The 16,719-nt window shown below is 41.6% G+C and overlaps 1 protein-coding gene across 10 annotated transcripts; it reads right to left on the reverse strand.

Moving 5' to 3' along the window:
- Positions 1-840: 840 nt before the first annotated feature.
- On the reverse strand, positions 841-15,123 carry EIF2B2 (eukaryotic translation initiation factor 2B subunit beta). Of its 10 annotated transcripts, none has more exons than XR_012507453.1 (10): positions 14,876-15,123; positions 14,636-14,756; positions 14,333-14,481; positions 13,275-13,438; positions 12,547-12,642; positions 11,823-11,960; positions 10,759-10,825; positions 4,095-4,208; positions 3,154-3,193; positions 841-1,013 (listed from the first exon to the last, which is right to left on the reverse strand). XR_012507453.1 is itself a non-coding variant. In XM_045523082.2 (8 exons), the coding sequence occupies exons 1-8, from the start codon at positions 15,036-15,038 to the stop codon at positions 4,156-4,158; spliced, it is 951 nt and encodes a 316-aa protein (XP_045379038.2). In that variant the 5' UTR covers positions 15,039-15,123; the 3' UTR covers positions 841-4,155. The 10 variants fall into 10 exon arrangements, 3 of the variants coding, with proteins under 3 accessions (XP_045379038.2, XP_045379033.2, XP_010961256.2); XR_012507457.1 differs by lacking the exon at positions 4,095-4,208 and adding an exon at positions 4,259-4,366 and having other exon boundaries at positions 14,876-15,122; XR_012507455.1 differs by adding an exon at positions 4,259-4,366 and having other exon boundaries at positions 841-3,193; positions 4,095-4,166; positions 14,876-15,122.
- Positions 15,124-16,719: the final 1,596 nt, after the last annotated feature.

A 16,719-nucleotide genomic window follows, 5' to 3' on the forward strand; every position in this document is an offset into this window, starting at 1 on the left:
GACACATGCACCCCAATGTTCATAGCAGCACTATTTACAATAGCCAAAACATGGAAACAACCTAAATGTCCATTGACAGATGAATGGATAAAGATGTGGTATACATATATAATGGAATATTACTCAGTCAAAAAAAGAGTGAAATAATGCCATTTGCAGCAACATGGATGGACCTAGAGATTATCATATTAAGTGAAGTAAGTCAGAGAAAGACAAATATCATATGATATTACTTATATGTGGAATCTAAAAAAAGATACAAGTTTTATTTACATACCAAAAATAGACTAGTGGACATAGAAAATAAACTATGGTTACCCAAAGGGAAAACAGTTACATACTATTATATATAAAATAGATAAAACAAAAAGGACCTACTGTATAGCACAGGGAATTATATTCAATTTCTTGTAATAAGCTATAATGGAAAAGAATATGAAAAAAAAATATATGTATGTGTATGTATAGTTGAACCACCAATTTGCCATACACCTGAAACTAACATTGTATATCAAGTACACTTCAATAAAAAAATTTGTTAAGTATCTCTTTATATGAAAGCAATTTTCATATCAAAAGGCAGCATTTATTCTTTCAATCTAATCAGGTATGTGCTTTGCATTTTTTCAGGGGACAAGTGTTATTTGGTCCCTTTCAAATTATATCTTGTTTTTAATACAGTATGCCTATCTAATGGCCTCATAATTTCATTTGGGACCAGGACTGATCTTTCTGCAAGTGCTTGTTATACCACTCTTAATATGTATCCCTCCCACCTTTTCAGATGACTTGATTTCTGGTTAATTAGCCTCAATAGACGAAAGCCCTACAAAAGAAAAATAAAAGCAAAAAAAACAGCTGGTAATGTTTATTGCAACTGGGATGTCATACAATGAGAAAGATGTTGCAATGAGAATTTCCACTTTTGTATTTCCCGACCAGCCTGCTCACGCTGGCCTTTGCATCAGATGGAATGATTTTCTTCGTTTTTCAATACAGGAAACAAATTTGTGCTGTGGGAGAAAAAGTTTGTATGCCAGCAGCCCTGAAGTGAGTCTTACAGGAGCAATGAAGTAGTACATTCACTAGCATGTGCCTCACAGAAGGTTCAGGGAAAGCCTTCGTCAGTTTTCAAGGGGATCCTTGTAGAATTACGTAATTGGAGCCCTGAAGAATAGGCACCACTGTCTAAAAGTGGCCTTTATTCTCCTAAATACATATAAATGGTTTCATAGACTGGAAGATATGACCTTAAAAAGGAGGGTGTTTTCAGGGGCTCTGCCTCCAGGCCCAGTGGGGTGCCGTGGCCTCTGGACCTCTGCCTCCACTCTCCAGAGCTACATAGAGGCCAGCTGTCCTGAGAGTTTTACAAATCTTTTTAGGTCAGACCAATTTGGGGGATTTTAAAAAAGTGTTACCTAACAATGAAGTATCAGAAAAGGAAAGTTAAAAAACAATCCCTTAAAGTTGCATCAAAAAAAAAAAAACTTAGGACCTGACCAAGGAGGTAAAAGATTTATTTGCTGAGAATTGTAAAACATTGATAAAGGAAATTAAAGATGATTTAAAGAAATGGAAAGATATCCCATGATCTTGAACTGGAGGAAGTAATATTGTTAAAACGGCCATACTACCCAAAGCAATCTACAGATTTAACGTGATCCATATCAAATTACCCAGGACATTTTTTCACAGAACTAGAACAAATAATCCTAAAACCTAAATGGAATCACAAAAGACTCAGAATTGCCAAGGCAATACTGAAGAAAAAAACTAAGCTGGAGGCATAACCCTCCCAAACTTTAGACAATACTACAAAAAGCTACAGTAATCAAAACAGCATGATATTGGCACAAAAACAGACATATGGATCAACAGAACAGAATAGACAGCCCAGAAATAAATCCACACACCTACAATCAATTAATCTTTGACAAAGGAGCCAAGAATATACAATGGAGAAGACTGTCTCTTCAGCAAGTGGTGTTGGGAAAGCTAGACAGCCGCATGTAAATCAATGAAGTTGGAACACTCTCTCACACAGTACATAAAAATAAACTCAAAATGGCTTAAAGACTTAAACATAAGGAAGGACACCATAAATCTCCCAGAAGAGAACATAGGCAAAACATTCTCTGACATAAATTGTAGCAGTGTCTTCCTCGGTCAGTCTACCCAGGCAATAGAAATAAAAGCAAAAATAAACAAATGGGACCTAATTAAACTTACAAGCTTTTGCACAGCAAAGGAAACCATAATTAAAGCAAAAAAGACAACCTACGGACTGGGAGAAAATATTTGCAAATGACATGACTGACAAAGACTTAACTTGCAGAATATACAAATAGCTCATACAAGTCAATAACAAAAAAAAACAAACAATCTAATCAAAAAATGGGCAGACATTTCTCCACTGAAGACATACAGGTCAGTAGGCACATGAAAAGATGCTCAATATCACTAATTATCAGAGAAATGCAAATCAAAACTACAAAGATATATCACCTCACACCAGTTAGAATGGCCATCATTAAAAAAATCTACAAATAATAAATGCTAGAGAGGATGCGGAGAAAAGGGAACATTCCTACACTGGCGGTGGGAATGTAATTTGGTGCAGCCACTATGGAAAACAGTATGGAGATTCCTTAAAGAATTAAAAGTAGAGTTACCATATGGTGATCCAGCAATCCCACTCCTGGGCATGTATCTTGAGGAAACTCCAGTTCAAAAAGATACCTGCACCCCAATGTTCATAGCAGCACTATTTACAATAGCCAAGACAAGGAAACAACCTAAATGTCTATCAACAGATGACTGGATAAAGAAGTTGTGGTTTATTTATACAATGGAATACTACTCGGCCATAAAAATAATCAAATAATGCCATTTGCAGCAACATGGATGGACCTAGAGATTATCATATTAAATGAAGTAAGTCAGACAGAAAAAGACATCATATGGTATCACTTATATGGGGAATCCAAAAAAATGACACAAATGAACTTATTTACAAAACAGAAAGAGGCTCAGACATAGAAAATAAATTTATGGTTGCCAAAGAGGAAAAGGGTGGGGGAGGGATAAATTAGGAGTTTGGGATTAGCAGATACAAACTACTATGTACAGGATAGATAAACTACAAGGACCTACTGTATAGCACAGGGAACCATATTCAATATCTCGTAACAATCTATAATGAAAAAGAATAACACAATATTATAAATCAACTATACTTCAATTAAAAAAAAAGTGTTATGATACCTCTTCTATTAAGATGATGGGGTGTGATTTCACAAGGTTTTGCTATAATCCCAAACCCCTGTGTCTCAGAGCAGAGGATTAGGAAAAGTTCTTCAAAAATCGTGTAACCAATCTTCCTGGCCATCCTGATTTTAGCAATGCAAGATAGAATTATCCTATCTTCCCCACCCACCCTGAGAATTATCCTATATTAATAATTTATAAACTCAGTAGCTTGCATCAGCCTAAAACCAACCAGTTAGCCACAAATATCTAACTTTACTTTTATTACCTGTTAGGATTTTGTTTTGTTCTGTTTTGTTTTTTAACTCAGGTGCCATAAGAGAAAAGACAGATTTAGTTTTTCAACACTTGATGGTAATCATTAACACTTATGTGGTGTTTTAAGGTTTACAAATAATTTTTCCTACCATATTTGAATTTCTTGGCAACCCATGAGATAAGGTGATATTCTTATATATTTTCCCTGTTTTACAAAGTGGGAAACTAAGGCTGAAAAATATTAAGAGACTTGTCTAAGATCACACAGCTATGAAGTAAAGCAGAGAGTGGTATCCAAGTTTTCTGGCTGCAAGAACAAGAATAATAATTACCATTTATTGAGGGCATTATACATCAAATGCTTTGTATATACATTATTTCTAAGCCTTACAACAGTTCTCTTAGGAAGCTAGTAGCTCTCTTGCAATGAGACTACTAAGCCTCAGAGATGTTAACTGGTTTGCTAAGAGCCAGAATTCAGACCCAGGCCTGTGTGACTTCACATTGCACCCTCCTTCCCGTTACTACTCTACACTGCTGTATATATTTTTAATTTATTATAGATTTACCCATTTGTAAACTCAGTTGCTTAACTTTCTTTGATTCTGGTTGGTAGAGGCTTCGTTAACTTCAGAGTGTAACTTGAGAGATGAGACGTGCAATGAAACCATTCTTGAGAATTCCTTTAATAGTAACATTTCTCAGAACTTTATTGAGAAATAAAGGTGCATACCTTCAAAGAGCCTAGCTTCAGTTGGGGAGAGATATAAGGAAACTGATGATAGATTCTGGTAACTTCCTCTAGGTTAGGGATCATTGAGTTACAGGTAAGTCTTTATTACTGAAATAAAAGGAGATAATTCTACTATCAGAATTAAGACTATAGATGGCAATAGGAGCTAGGATCAGAAAAGCTTAAGGCAAAACAGAGTGTAGGCCAGAAGGAAAGGAGAGGCCGGGGAGGGGACTAGGGCAAGGTCCAGGTCCTAGCCGTGGATCTGGTACTCCATGAGTAGCTGAGAATGGAGAGGGTCTAGCAATCAGACATCAGAGCAAGGCAGAAGTCAGACAGAAGTGAACAGCTGGGATCTGGGCCTAACAGTGAAAAGAACAAGGCATCGAAAACAAGCAGAGTAGGAGGGGGCCTAAGGCCAATATGTAGGGGCTGAGGGAGCCAAGCCAAGTGAGAACAGACAGCCTATCAGTCCCCAGACAGCACTGACAACCAGGCTCAGCCGAAGCTTCAGGTGGGAGCCAGTGACCGCACACCTGAAAGGAGGGAGGGGCAGTTTCCGGCACAAAGAACCGGACTCTCTTGCCCTGTTTTCCACTGAAGTGCACCTCATTCCTTCAAAACCCTTTCCAAAAGCTGGCTACCAATGAGAACTGACTGGTGTGTGTGCCACTGAATACCTTGCCTATTTTCACCCCTTCACCGCCGAAGTGGCTCCTCAACAGTGAGATGGCAAAAAGGTGAGCTCAGAAGAGAAAAGAAGGAGGCCTGGGAAACCAAAAATCTGGATAATCTGCACCAAATAAACCCTTCCTTCCTTCTATGCCTCCATTTATTCATTTATTATCACTCAGTAACATTGAGTGAGTCCTTTCTAAACGTATTGCAGCAGAAATTGTAGGAAGATGTAAAGAAAAAAGAAGTTATCGTGTGGCTTAGGATTTTTCAAGCCCTTGGATCATTTTCACCCCATGCCCGTGTGTCACAGAGCACTCAGTATTACCCAGACACATACGATAAAGTTCAGGCAACTCGATCAAAGCCTGTGGGAATCTGTGTGTCTTACACGTTGGAATCTATCAAGCCACTAAGCTACCATGACTCAAGCAGTGGTGTGAAGAAGCAAGATTCGGCCGGACTTTATCTGTACAACTTGCCTGACTAAACAACTTGCTCTTATTTACTTCAAAAGCAAGGTGCGTCCAATCATGCTTTAAAAAAAAAGTTTTTAATGTAGTTTAGAGTTAGCTACTGCTATTAGTTATTAGTTTATCATTACTTAAGTACTTCATCACCTCTCTTTTATAGTAGTTAATTGTATAATTTTACATATAAATTATGGATCTTGGGAATCTCGTCAAGTTTTTAAGTAGCTTCCTTCTCGAGGCAGGCCTTAATTCTAAATGTCACTAGCTTGCCTGTAAAAACACCACTGAAAGGCTCCTCCTCCTCAGCACAGTATTTAATATAAACATCAGGCGATCAGTAGTTCAAGTGTGGTTAGGCTTCAAGGCAGCCCTCCGTTATGCGTTAAGACTGAAAGCTTAGATTATAGCTCTTTATTAATGGTAATTGCTTAGCCATTGCACAACTGTTTGGTGGATGAAAGAATAATTCAAAGAAGGGTAGGCCAGATATAAAAACACTTCCAAATCACATTTCAAAATAGCTCCTTTGTGTTAACTAGGTGTGTGTCTGCAGAGGGAGTTTTTGGGAGAACAGGTGGACGGTATGTGGTCTTTACAGTAATCACATCACCATCTGGTACTATCTTACGGCAAAACAGTTCTGATGTACTGAGTTCTACGTATGTGGCGTTACAGAGTCATGGCGCTCCATGGTGGAACGGTGTGACAGGCAGCCTTCATTTTTTTTTTTTTAAGAAAGAAATGGAAAATTTTTATTCAAGCCAAATTTGAGGATTATAACACAGGAAGAGCATTTCAGAAAGCTCTGAGAACTGTTCCACCAGTTAGGAATCAAGACAGTTACATGACACAGCTATAGGACACAGAGGGCCGTTCATCAAATGATGTATAATTGACAGTTTACATAATCCAGATCTAAGCATCATCCTGGCAGGTCATGTGACCCCTTACAAGATCAAGAAGGAATGTTATCTTTTAAGGAGTTGTCTTGCTGATGTTAGGAGAATGTTGCTCTTGTTGAGCAGGTGTCCTTGCTGATGGGGGAGTAGGTTTTGAAGCACATCTGTGAAACTTGTGATCTTATGAGTACCAGGACTTCTTTCTCTGAGGTATCACTTTACACTTAAGTTTTTCTTGGTAGACTATTTTTCAGAGACTTCTCTTATGAGGCTAAATTAGGAATTCCTGTTCCTTATTTGAGTTCCAAGAACTGTGCCTTTCCTGCCCTCCGTCCAAACTCAAAGATATAAACCGTGGGAAAAAGTGTCTTTACAAACTGTATTGAGTAAGTGATCTAACTTGGTTTATTTAGCATATTCAGCAAGACTTTCATATCCATGGAATCCTCTTTTAATTCTCTCCAAGCTACAACAGTTTTTTAATGAGCTTCTGGGTTCTCCTGCAAAGGCAGGGGTGGGAGGCAACCCAAAGGCTGACAGGTTGTAAATTGACACAAACTCCTCAGCTTCTCCCTGATCAGATCAGGTTCTTCCTTTCCAATTATTTACTCTTCCTCAAATAGGAAAAGGGAGAGAGGGAAATAGAAAACCGAGGCATATAAATAGAAAAACTAGGCATTTGTGGGATTTACTTGATTGAGGTCCTAAAGATTCTAAAGAATATGCATTTGTGCAGTTCTGTTCTAGACACTGTGAGTTGACCAGAGAAAGAGCCTCTGCTCTCGTAACCTTAGTCCATCTCAGTTAAGCCTGGGAAGGATGTTGATACTAATTTTAAACCCAGAGACTAAAATGCACAAAGGACAAGTATCATAAAGCATTTCTGGAGACAGAAACAGATTTAAGATCCTGGACTCACTGCTGCTCTTACTCCAGACCACGACTGTACCCAAGTGAACTGCTGTTAGAATTGGTGCCTTCAGAGGAGGAAACTCTCGAAATTGGTAGCTTAAGCCACTTAAGAAGGCTTGCGGTCTTGGATGCTTTAAGAAATAATTGACAGATGGAGACCTGAGTGAGTCAGGCTCTTCCTGAGTCAGAGTTTTTAGGTCAGTCTTATTCCCCACCCTCTACCCCCGCCCCGCTGCCCCGATCAGGGAAGGCAAGAGTCTTAAGCAAAGATCTGTCCATGTCATGTACGTATCAGAGAATAGAGGCCTTTCCCTCATAACCCAACTCTGGCCAGTGCTTACCAAAACATATTTGGTAAAAACAGTTTACCAAATCACCTGTTAAAATCCCTTTGGATGCTTGTTAAACGTGCAGATTCCTACTGCTTCCTCCCTCTACCTCAGAGACACAGGTGCAGGAGGCAGCCAACTTTGTGATGACATCCCAGAGGATTCCCCTACACACTTGGGTCCGCCTTGGACCTCTGCTTTGGACCAAACTTCCCAAACATGCCAGATCATCTGGACTACCTGGGGAGACTTTTTGAAAACATAATTACTAAAGTAGTACCCGTTGTAAAAAATGGAAACAATATACAAACACACTAAATAAAATTAGAAGTCCTCCTGCTTGCCACTGTTTGGTGGTGTTCTTCCACTTTTATCCTATGCATGCACATATTTTGTTTGGTTTTAATGAAGTAAGGGTCATATCATGCATATTGCTCTCCAGCTTGGTTTTTGGTTAAGAAAATATAAAGTAGACTTGCTTACAGCCCTATCCGTTCATTAACACAAGGGGCACAACTCAGATGCCTACGCGGGTTAGGCAGACAACATAAATGAATTCCATGGACCTTGGTAGAACTGAAGAAAACTGAAGGTTTTCCACATAATGGAATTAAAAGCTATCCAACTAGAGCCAACTGCTGCCATTTGAGAATGTGGGCTCAGAGTCACCAAATTTTCCAAGTTTTCAAGAGAAGCAAGAAATGTGAATTTGTTTAGTGTGCAATCTCCAGATTTTTAAATGTTGGCAACTAATTCAAATTAAATACTAGATGAACCAGCCAAAATGTCTTCAATCCAGACACATTGCCCTCAAGCCACCTTTGGAAACCTCTGTTGCAGTGTATACATAATGTTCCACCGTACATCATACTTATTTAAAACCCTTTCTTGTTTTTAACAGAACACAAAACGCTATGTTGCTGGACACTTAGGCCATGACATTACAGCTGCTACAGTGGACATTCTTGTCTGTGTCTTCATGTGCTTGGAAAAATACTTCTAGATGTGCAGGTTCAAAACTGCCCTGGAAAAGGCTGCATGAATTTACAATCCTATTCACAGTACATGAGTGGGTTCTTTTCTGGGATGCTTTAAGCAGATTCTTAGGTGCCTCCCCAGAGATTAGATGCTGTAGGTCTGGGATGGAGCCCAAGACAGTATTTTTTTAAGCTCCCAGATGATTTGGATGATCAGTGATTTTGGAAGCACTGTCTTAGATTATTAATAAGTTGTTTGGGACCACTTCCAGTGAATTAGAAAGGAAACTGTAAATACTTTCATCTGCATTTCTGTCTTCGGCTGTTACCTCTAATTACTGCCCTCCATGAATACACCAAAGGACTCTGCTGCTGCCATTTCAGGCAGTTCGGTCAGAGCAGAACAATAAACAAACTAACCCAGGAACCTTCGAGCAGCTTTTATTGGCACAGCTTCGGAAAAGGTGCGATAGTCATTTCTGAGCAAAAACAGGTCTTCAGTGGTGTGATGAACACACCACTGAACCAGAAAATTTAAGTTCCTGAAACAGACACCCCATAATGATTAAGAGGCTCCAAAACAACAGATCAAGCCCTGATGCTCTGTTAAGACCCAAAAAGCAAAAAACATTCCTGGATGTGCATCCTTGTTATGGGAGGACTCAAGTGGCAGTAAACAGTTTCAGGTTTTCTTGGGCTAACTCCAGTTCACGTCCCCATTACAAAGAAGATGTGTTTCGGCCATAGCACTGAAGTCCTCTCTCCGTTCTGTTTGCCTAAGCAGCTCCTGCTTAGGATGGGTGGTGGTCATAGGACATGATCGTCAGGATGGTAGAGTTCGCTCATCAGGCGGTATATGTAGGAAGGTGCATTCCCACCGATGTTGGAGATAAAGAGGGTAATGAGCTCTGGGGGGACGTAGTCAAACACAGGGCAATGAACACTGACCTTCTCCAAAATGTCCCCTGAAAGGCAATCACATGAGCTAAAGATAAACTGAGGACTCTGCTCCATAATAAGTATCATATAGATTCTAGGCTCAGTAATGCAGGGATACTCACTACCCTAAGGCAGGGTAGGTGCAGCAAAATGCAAACCAGAAGAGATGACTTCAGACCGTGATATGCCCTATGCTTATAATGCTCCAATTTTATTCTAAGGGCCTTTCCACTGCCCTTAGAATAAAATTCAAATTTGGGATTGCAACCATCAAGATCTGGCCCCTCCCCACCGCCCTACAATAATTGTAACTCGTACCACTCTCCTGCTTGCACACTGCTCTCCAGCCACATGGCCATCTTTGTGCAACTGGTTAAGCATGTACCTAACTCAGGCCCTTTGTACCAATGCCTGGAAAATTCTATCTTCACATGGCAGGCTCCATTCCTAAAGGACTCAACTGAAACATCATCTCATTAAGATCCTTCCCCAGTCCACAGTAGCCCCCTAGTCACTTTCCATCACATCATCCATATTCATTTTCTTCCTAAAACATCCCATGATCTGACATATTCTGGTCTATCTTTTGCAACATAACGTAAATTCTGGGGGAGCAGGGCCTGTCTGTGTTGTTCACTGTTACATCCCTAGTGCCTAGAATAGTGCTGGACTCACAGTGGGTGCTCAATAGTCATAAACATTTCTTGAAAAGAATGAATGTTTGAATAAATGGTGAAGTTACTCAACTTCCAAGAAGAATCAGCACCCGGAGTACTGCTCCCAGAGGGTGTTGAAGACCATACTAACTGCTGAAGAGGCAGCAGGCTCACTGAGCAAAGCTGCTGCCTTTGGAAGTCAGAGAAAAGGACCCCCACACACAAAAGGATACAGACAAGTTTCATGAGTAAGAATATTTCAGAGCCTGCTTAAATGACTCCCTGCAACAACTGAAAACAAGTACATTTTCCCACTGAGTCATTGCCTGTGTCTCAAACAACCTGCAAAGTCAAATCCAGTCAATGCAGCTAAAATATATTAGTCTCATAAGAAAGTGAACATGGCTTAGATCAGGTCCTCAAGCACTTTAAACTGCTAAAGAGAAGAGTCCCCACAAGAAGTAGTATTAAAAAACACAAACTGATAACATTCAATCTCATTGACCATCAAAACCAAAAACCAAAAGACCACATACATACAAAAACACACATACACAAAACCACACACACACACACACACACACACAAACCAAACAGCACACAAGGCATGTGCACACATACATTCAAGCAACTTCTGTACCTTCTGTGAAAGGCAGGACTTCTTCAGGAGCCACGAACTTGTGAAATGAATCTTCTTCATTAGGGAACTGGAAAAGAAAAAATTAGAAGAAAAAAATGGAAATCTGGCAATTCCACTTCTGGGTATATACCCAAGAGAAATAAAAAACAAATGGCCATAGGCACTTGTACCCAAAGATTTGCAGCAGCATTATTCACAAAAGCCAAAAGGCAGAAATAACCCAGATACTCATCAACAGATGAGTGGATAAATTAATTGTGGTATACCCATACAATGGAATGTTATTCAGCCATAAAAAGGAATCAAGTACTGTGCTAAGTGAAAGAAGTCAGAAACAAAAAGGTGCATATTATATGATTCCTTTCATATGAAATACCAAAAATAAGCAAATCCATAGATACAGAAAGCAGATTACTGATTACTAGGAGATGGGAGAAAGGGGAATAGGAAGTGATTTCTTAATGGGTACAGAATGTTTTTCTGGGATGATGAACAAGTTTGGAAACTAGAGAGTGGTAGTTGCACAATGCTGTGAATGCAGTAAATGCCACTGAACTGTACATTTTTAAATGATTGTGTTATGTGAATTTCACCTCAATTTTTAAAAAAGGAGACACCTACAGATAGGGTGATATTTTCAAAGCAAATAGTTTCTATCACTGGTGAAATGGCTCTTCACTCAGTAACTGCTTGCATTCAGGCTACAGAGGACAGTCTCCGAAACTATGACAAATAAAACCAATTCTATGTTCCCAGTTTCAACTTCCTTGGCATTTTCAGAAACGATTGAGGGGGCAGGGAGTGGTGGCAATGGAAACAAAGGGCCTTCTCCAACTACATACTGTCCTGACCTTCCAGTTCTGACTCCCTGAAGCTGACAGGGTGGAATTATCAATGGCTTTTCTTGGATCAAGACATTTCTGTGATCTAATCCATTGAGTAAATGCAGATAAAGAGAAGCCCCAGAGCGAGAAGGTAGAAGGCCCAGAGTTCAAGCCTATATTCTGACTCCCATTTGTGGGCTAGAGACAGACTAGAGACCAGCTAGAGACAGACAGACGTACCTGTGGGGAAAGCTTGAACATAGGTGCACAGACAATGAGTGGGGTGGAGTGGTGTTTTGCTGCCAGAGCTAGAGTATGAGTTCCTGCCACAGCTCTCAGTGCACCGTTGGCCAGGATAGTCTTTGTGCCAATGATCACCTGTGGGACAGGAAGAAAAAGGTGAGACTTCTGGGAACAGTACCTTAAACAGGCCATTGGGCACAAGAGTCTGAATGCTCAGACCTCAGTCTTGGCATTGTGAGGGTCACATACCAGTAGAGGGAAAGGAATTCTAGGCTCAGAACACAAGTTCAAGCATAAAAGTGGATTCTCAAGGAAAGAATGAATGTAGTAAGACGGAAAACTGCAGTACCTATTGCTCTTAGCCCTGTCTTTCCTGGAAATCTCGCTGTCACACCTCCTGAGAAGTGAGGAGCTTTCTTAGTCACCATCCACCACTGCCAAGCTCCACCTGACCTCTAGCAGCTGACACACTTAGCTTAGTCCCACTTCATTCTTTTCAATGCTTTAACCAAAAAGAGGCTCCTCCAAGTCAGGAACAATGATACAGATAAAGGGGGAAAAATCAGTTAATAGACTAAAAAGGCCCAAGTATGTATTTTCAAATGGTGTTAGAAACTTTCTTTTCCTTTCAGGGATATTTATGGGCTGGCAGCGGTGGGAGGGAATCAATAGTTTAAAAGTATAATCTTCATGAATTCAACATGACCCCAAATACACCCACCTTGTTGACTCTCGACATAACAGCAAAAATGGCAGCATCAGTCATGACAGTTGTCTCAATACCTGCCTTGGACAAATTGACGGCCATCTCATGACCCTGCAACAGGAGAGAAAGGCTGATGCTGGGAGAATGAGTCAGGAAGTGAAAGATCTCTCAAATGTAACTGGATCTGATGGATTCTGTGATACTGGGCATATCCAACACACAATTTCCAAGAAATAACTAACTCACTTGGTCGGTATTCTCTGGTAAATGGCAGGAAGCCCAGCAGAAGCTAATAAATGTTTATTACTCCATAGTAGCACTAGAAAAGCCACAAAACTGGAAATATGACTTGCTTGTGTCATCAGGCAGAGATGACAAGATAGCTCCTGGCTCATTATTTCACTTACATCCTGCATTCTTACATATTTTCTTTTTTGAGACCTATTATTTACTTAAAGTTTGAATGAGGTCAGACCAAGCACCAGTCATCCTCAAGGTAATTTACCCTATTTTGATTCCTAAAAGAACTAATATTTATTTTTCCTTGAACCTAGCAGTTCATCCAACTTTCCAAATCAAGGCTTAAGAATGTTCACAGGATGAACAACTTGAAAATTCTCTTTATGTTTTACTCTATCTTCTCAATGTGTCTTATCAATTCAGTGATGGCACAGAATCCACCTATCCCTCCTTTACTCCCTCTGCATTTGAAATTATCGTAGTAACTCTAGCAGTCTCTGTACCTGACAGAAAGGAGCACACTCTGCCACAATGACGTGAAATTTCCTCTTTCGGGCAGCCTCTTTGAGGAAGGCCTCTACTGTTCGGGAGAAGCCAATGGTCATGATCACCTCATTGGAGTGGATGTGCTCCAGGGCCTGGGCTGCAATGTTCTCTGTTGTCCCTTCTGCAAGAAGCCAATTTTGCAAGGAAAATATGAAACACCGTGCTACAACACAGACAGTCATGACAGAACATGTGCCCTTCACACAGACTGCCCACCAAACAGATCCTCGTAACACAGGGTAAATGGACTTAATGTGAAAGCTCCACTTCCCTGGGACCTTCTGCCTCCCAAGTTCTTAGCCTGCTCTTTTGCCCAGCAATACCCCAACTCATCAACTTACTTCCATCACCCTTGCCCTTAGCTCCTTACAACTTTTGAAGACAATGTATTCAGGCAAGAAATGGTCCAATTTGGGAAATCCTGAAGTTCTGAGAGTAGGGTAAACAGAGTCTCTCCCTAAAAGAACTCCTCCTCCAAAAGGTGGCCACACACCTCCACCTGAGAGGGAGGCCATGGAATAAATAGGGGATGAATTTGGAAGTCGCAGCTCAGTGCACAGACAGATCTAGCTTCTTTCTCTCCTGGGAACTCTGACTGTAATGAGTATCTGCAGGTCTCCTGGGTCACAAAGACAAGGGGGATGGAGACGGCCTGTGTATGTGTGTGTGTATGTGTATATGTGTGTGTGTATAAAAATTCAAGATGTTTAGTGAAGGAGGGTCCATCAGTTGTAGTTGTAGGGGGTTCACCTCCTTTAAAATAAAAATAAAGCTCTTCCCAGAGTCTCTGACACAGTGAGTTTACAATCTAAAAAGGGTTGGTCTGTAAGGAAATGTGGAGAGGGTTATCTTAGTCCAGCCACCTGTTTCAACCCTTCCTAATCAGGATGGAGGGCAAACCCTTGAGAAACAGAGGACTGGTTATCTCCCATCTCTGCTAATGAGTAACTTCCTGGGTCTTCTTTTCCCTCAGCTGCCTGCAACCTGTCCTGTCCCCCTAGGGATCAGGACTCACCCAGTTCCACAAGCAGCTCATTAATTGCCTCAATGATGTTGGACTGGAGTTGAGCATAATGAGAGCGGAAATCCTCGCTCAGGCCTCCGGATGTCAAGAGTTTGTGCAGGGACTCCTGCTGATCACTTTCGTCAATGCGTCCGTGGAGTCTATGGAGGCAACAAGACCCAAAGAGGGAGGTGGGTAAGAGAGGTGGTCATTGAGGTAACAACAGCTGCTCAGGTCCCATAAAAGTTCCAAACAGAGGGGCCTGTGCAAAAATCGTCAGTGAGTCCAACCCCGGGCCCAGGACGTGGGCCTGACCTGCCATACTCTTCCCGGATGATCCTGAGCACTCTCCGCACCATGTTGCCCACTGTGGTCTCTGAGGGCTGCGCGGCCGTCATCCTCCGGCCCTCTCTACGGATCAGTTCCATCAGTTCCCCTGCCGTCCAAAGAGAGAGGGTGAGCGGGGCAAACGCGCAGTGGGCCCTGAGCGACTTTCCGCCTGGGGATCGAGAACGGAAAGCGGCGAGGGAGGCGATGGAGCTAGGCCTGCCTCACCTGCGTTGCTCCAGCGGTGGTCCGTGATGATCCGGCGCAGCAGCCCCAGGGTTTCCCGGGCCATGTCCTCAGAGCTGTGCCGCTCACCTCCCCGCTTCAGTGCCTCCACAAAACTCTCGATCCTCTCGGAAAGCTCCGAGCCCTTGGCCGCAGCCCCTGGCATCACGAAAGAAGCCGCCTTCCCGGCGGAATCCACACCTGCACGACCTCAGGGCTTGCACTTCCGGGGCAGGGGAGGCCGGCTTCCGCTCTGCGATATAAAACTCCAATTCGGGAGAAGGCAGGGTCACGCCCCTCGCTGCCTCCTCCCGCCCCCTCCACCTGCCTGAGCCAATCAGAGACTTGGAGCTCTAGCGGTTCAGTCACAGCCGGGCGTCCGCGCGCCTCCGCGGCAGGAGGGCCGGAAGCCTTTCCTGCCTTCTCAGACGCTGGAAAAAGCTGACTCGTGAGGTCTCAAGAGGGTGGCTAGCCCCGTTGCTGTGGAAACAGCTAGTCTGTGCCTCCCCCACCGTAACCCGAGGCTACGCTGGAGAGGTTGCCGCCCTCTTTTCCGGCTCTTCAGCTCCGGTGACCGCCCAGCCTCCTGACACAGACGCTCAGAGTGCGAATCCAGGGCCTGCTGCCCCTTGGGCAGACCTCCGCCCACCACCTATATTGTTATGTTGCATGATACTGGTTGGTTTGCGCCTGTGTCTCTAATAGATTCAGCTGCCTGAGGGCAGGGGCGGTATCTTTTTTTGCGTTTGCATTCCTAACGTCCAGCACGCCTTATGTAAGAGGAATCAGGGACGAGGAGACTGAATACCCACCAAAAAGGAAGTTTGAATTGGGAGCTAATATGGGAGCAAAGATGATATCCTTCCATCTGGACAGACTACAGAGGCTGAACCATTTACTTAAAATTTACTAGATGTTTGGCACTGTGCGTGAATTGTCTCATCTAATGCAACTCTGACAGGTAGGTCCTCTTACCCTCATTTTACAGATTAGGAAACAGCTACAGAATTGAAGCAGTTAGTAAGGGGATGTGTTCACATTTAAATCCAGGTGTATCTGAACCTAAAGTCTGTGTGTATTGAAAATCTCTTATTATTTAAGATAAATTAGAAGTGGAATCTTTGGGCACACTCATTTCTAAGACTTTTGTTACAGGTAACAAATTGCCCTCCAAAAAGATATGTCAATACTACAGTCAGACAAATACAGTACAAGAAAAGGAAATTACAGACCAATGTCCTTCATGAATGCAGGTGCAAAAATCTACAACAAATGATTAGCAAACCAAATCCAACAATACATGAAAGATTGATATATAATTATCAGGTAGAATTTAAACCTGGAATGCAAAGCTATTTCAATATTTGAAAATCAATCAATTTGAGAAACCATATTAACAATCTAAGTAAAACCACATGAACATATCAATTGAAGCAAGAAGCATTTGACAAAATTCCACAGAAATTGTATTTTAAAAACCCCAAAAACTCAGAAAACTAGGAATAGAAGGGAACTTTTTCAGTGTGATAAAGAACACCTAACATCATACTTTATCGTGAAGGACTGCTTTTCTCTCTAAGATCAGGAACAAGCCAAGGACCACTCCTATTTAACATCATACTCAAATATCTAGTCAGTGTATAAGGCAAGAAAAAAAGTTTAAAAACAGACTGGAAAGAAAGAAAATTGTCCCTATTCAAAGAAAACATCGTTGTCTACATAGAAAATCCCAGAGAATCAATAATAACAAAAACCCTCCTAGAATAAGTGAGTTTAGCAAGAATGCAAGGTCAACACACAAAAATCAATCATATTTCTACATACTGTCAATGAATAATAAGAAACCA

Source organism: Camelus bactrianus, chromosome 6 (assembly GCF_048773025.1).
Source record: "Camelus bactrianus isolate YW-2024 breed Bactrian camel chromosome 6, ASM4877302v1, whole genome shotgun sequence".
Lineage (NCBI taxonomy): Eukaryota > Metazoa > Chordata > Mammalia > Artiodactyla > Camelidae > Camelus > Camelus bactrianus.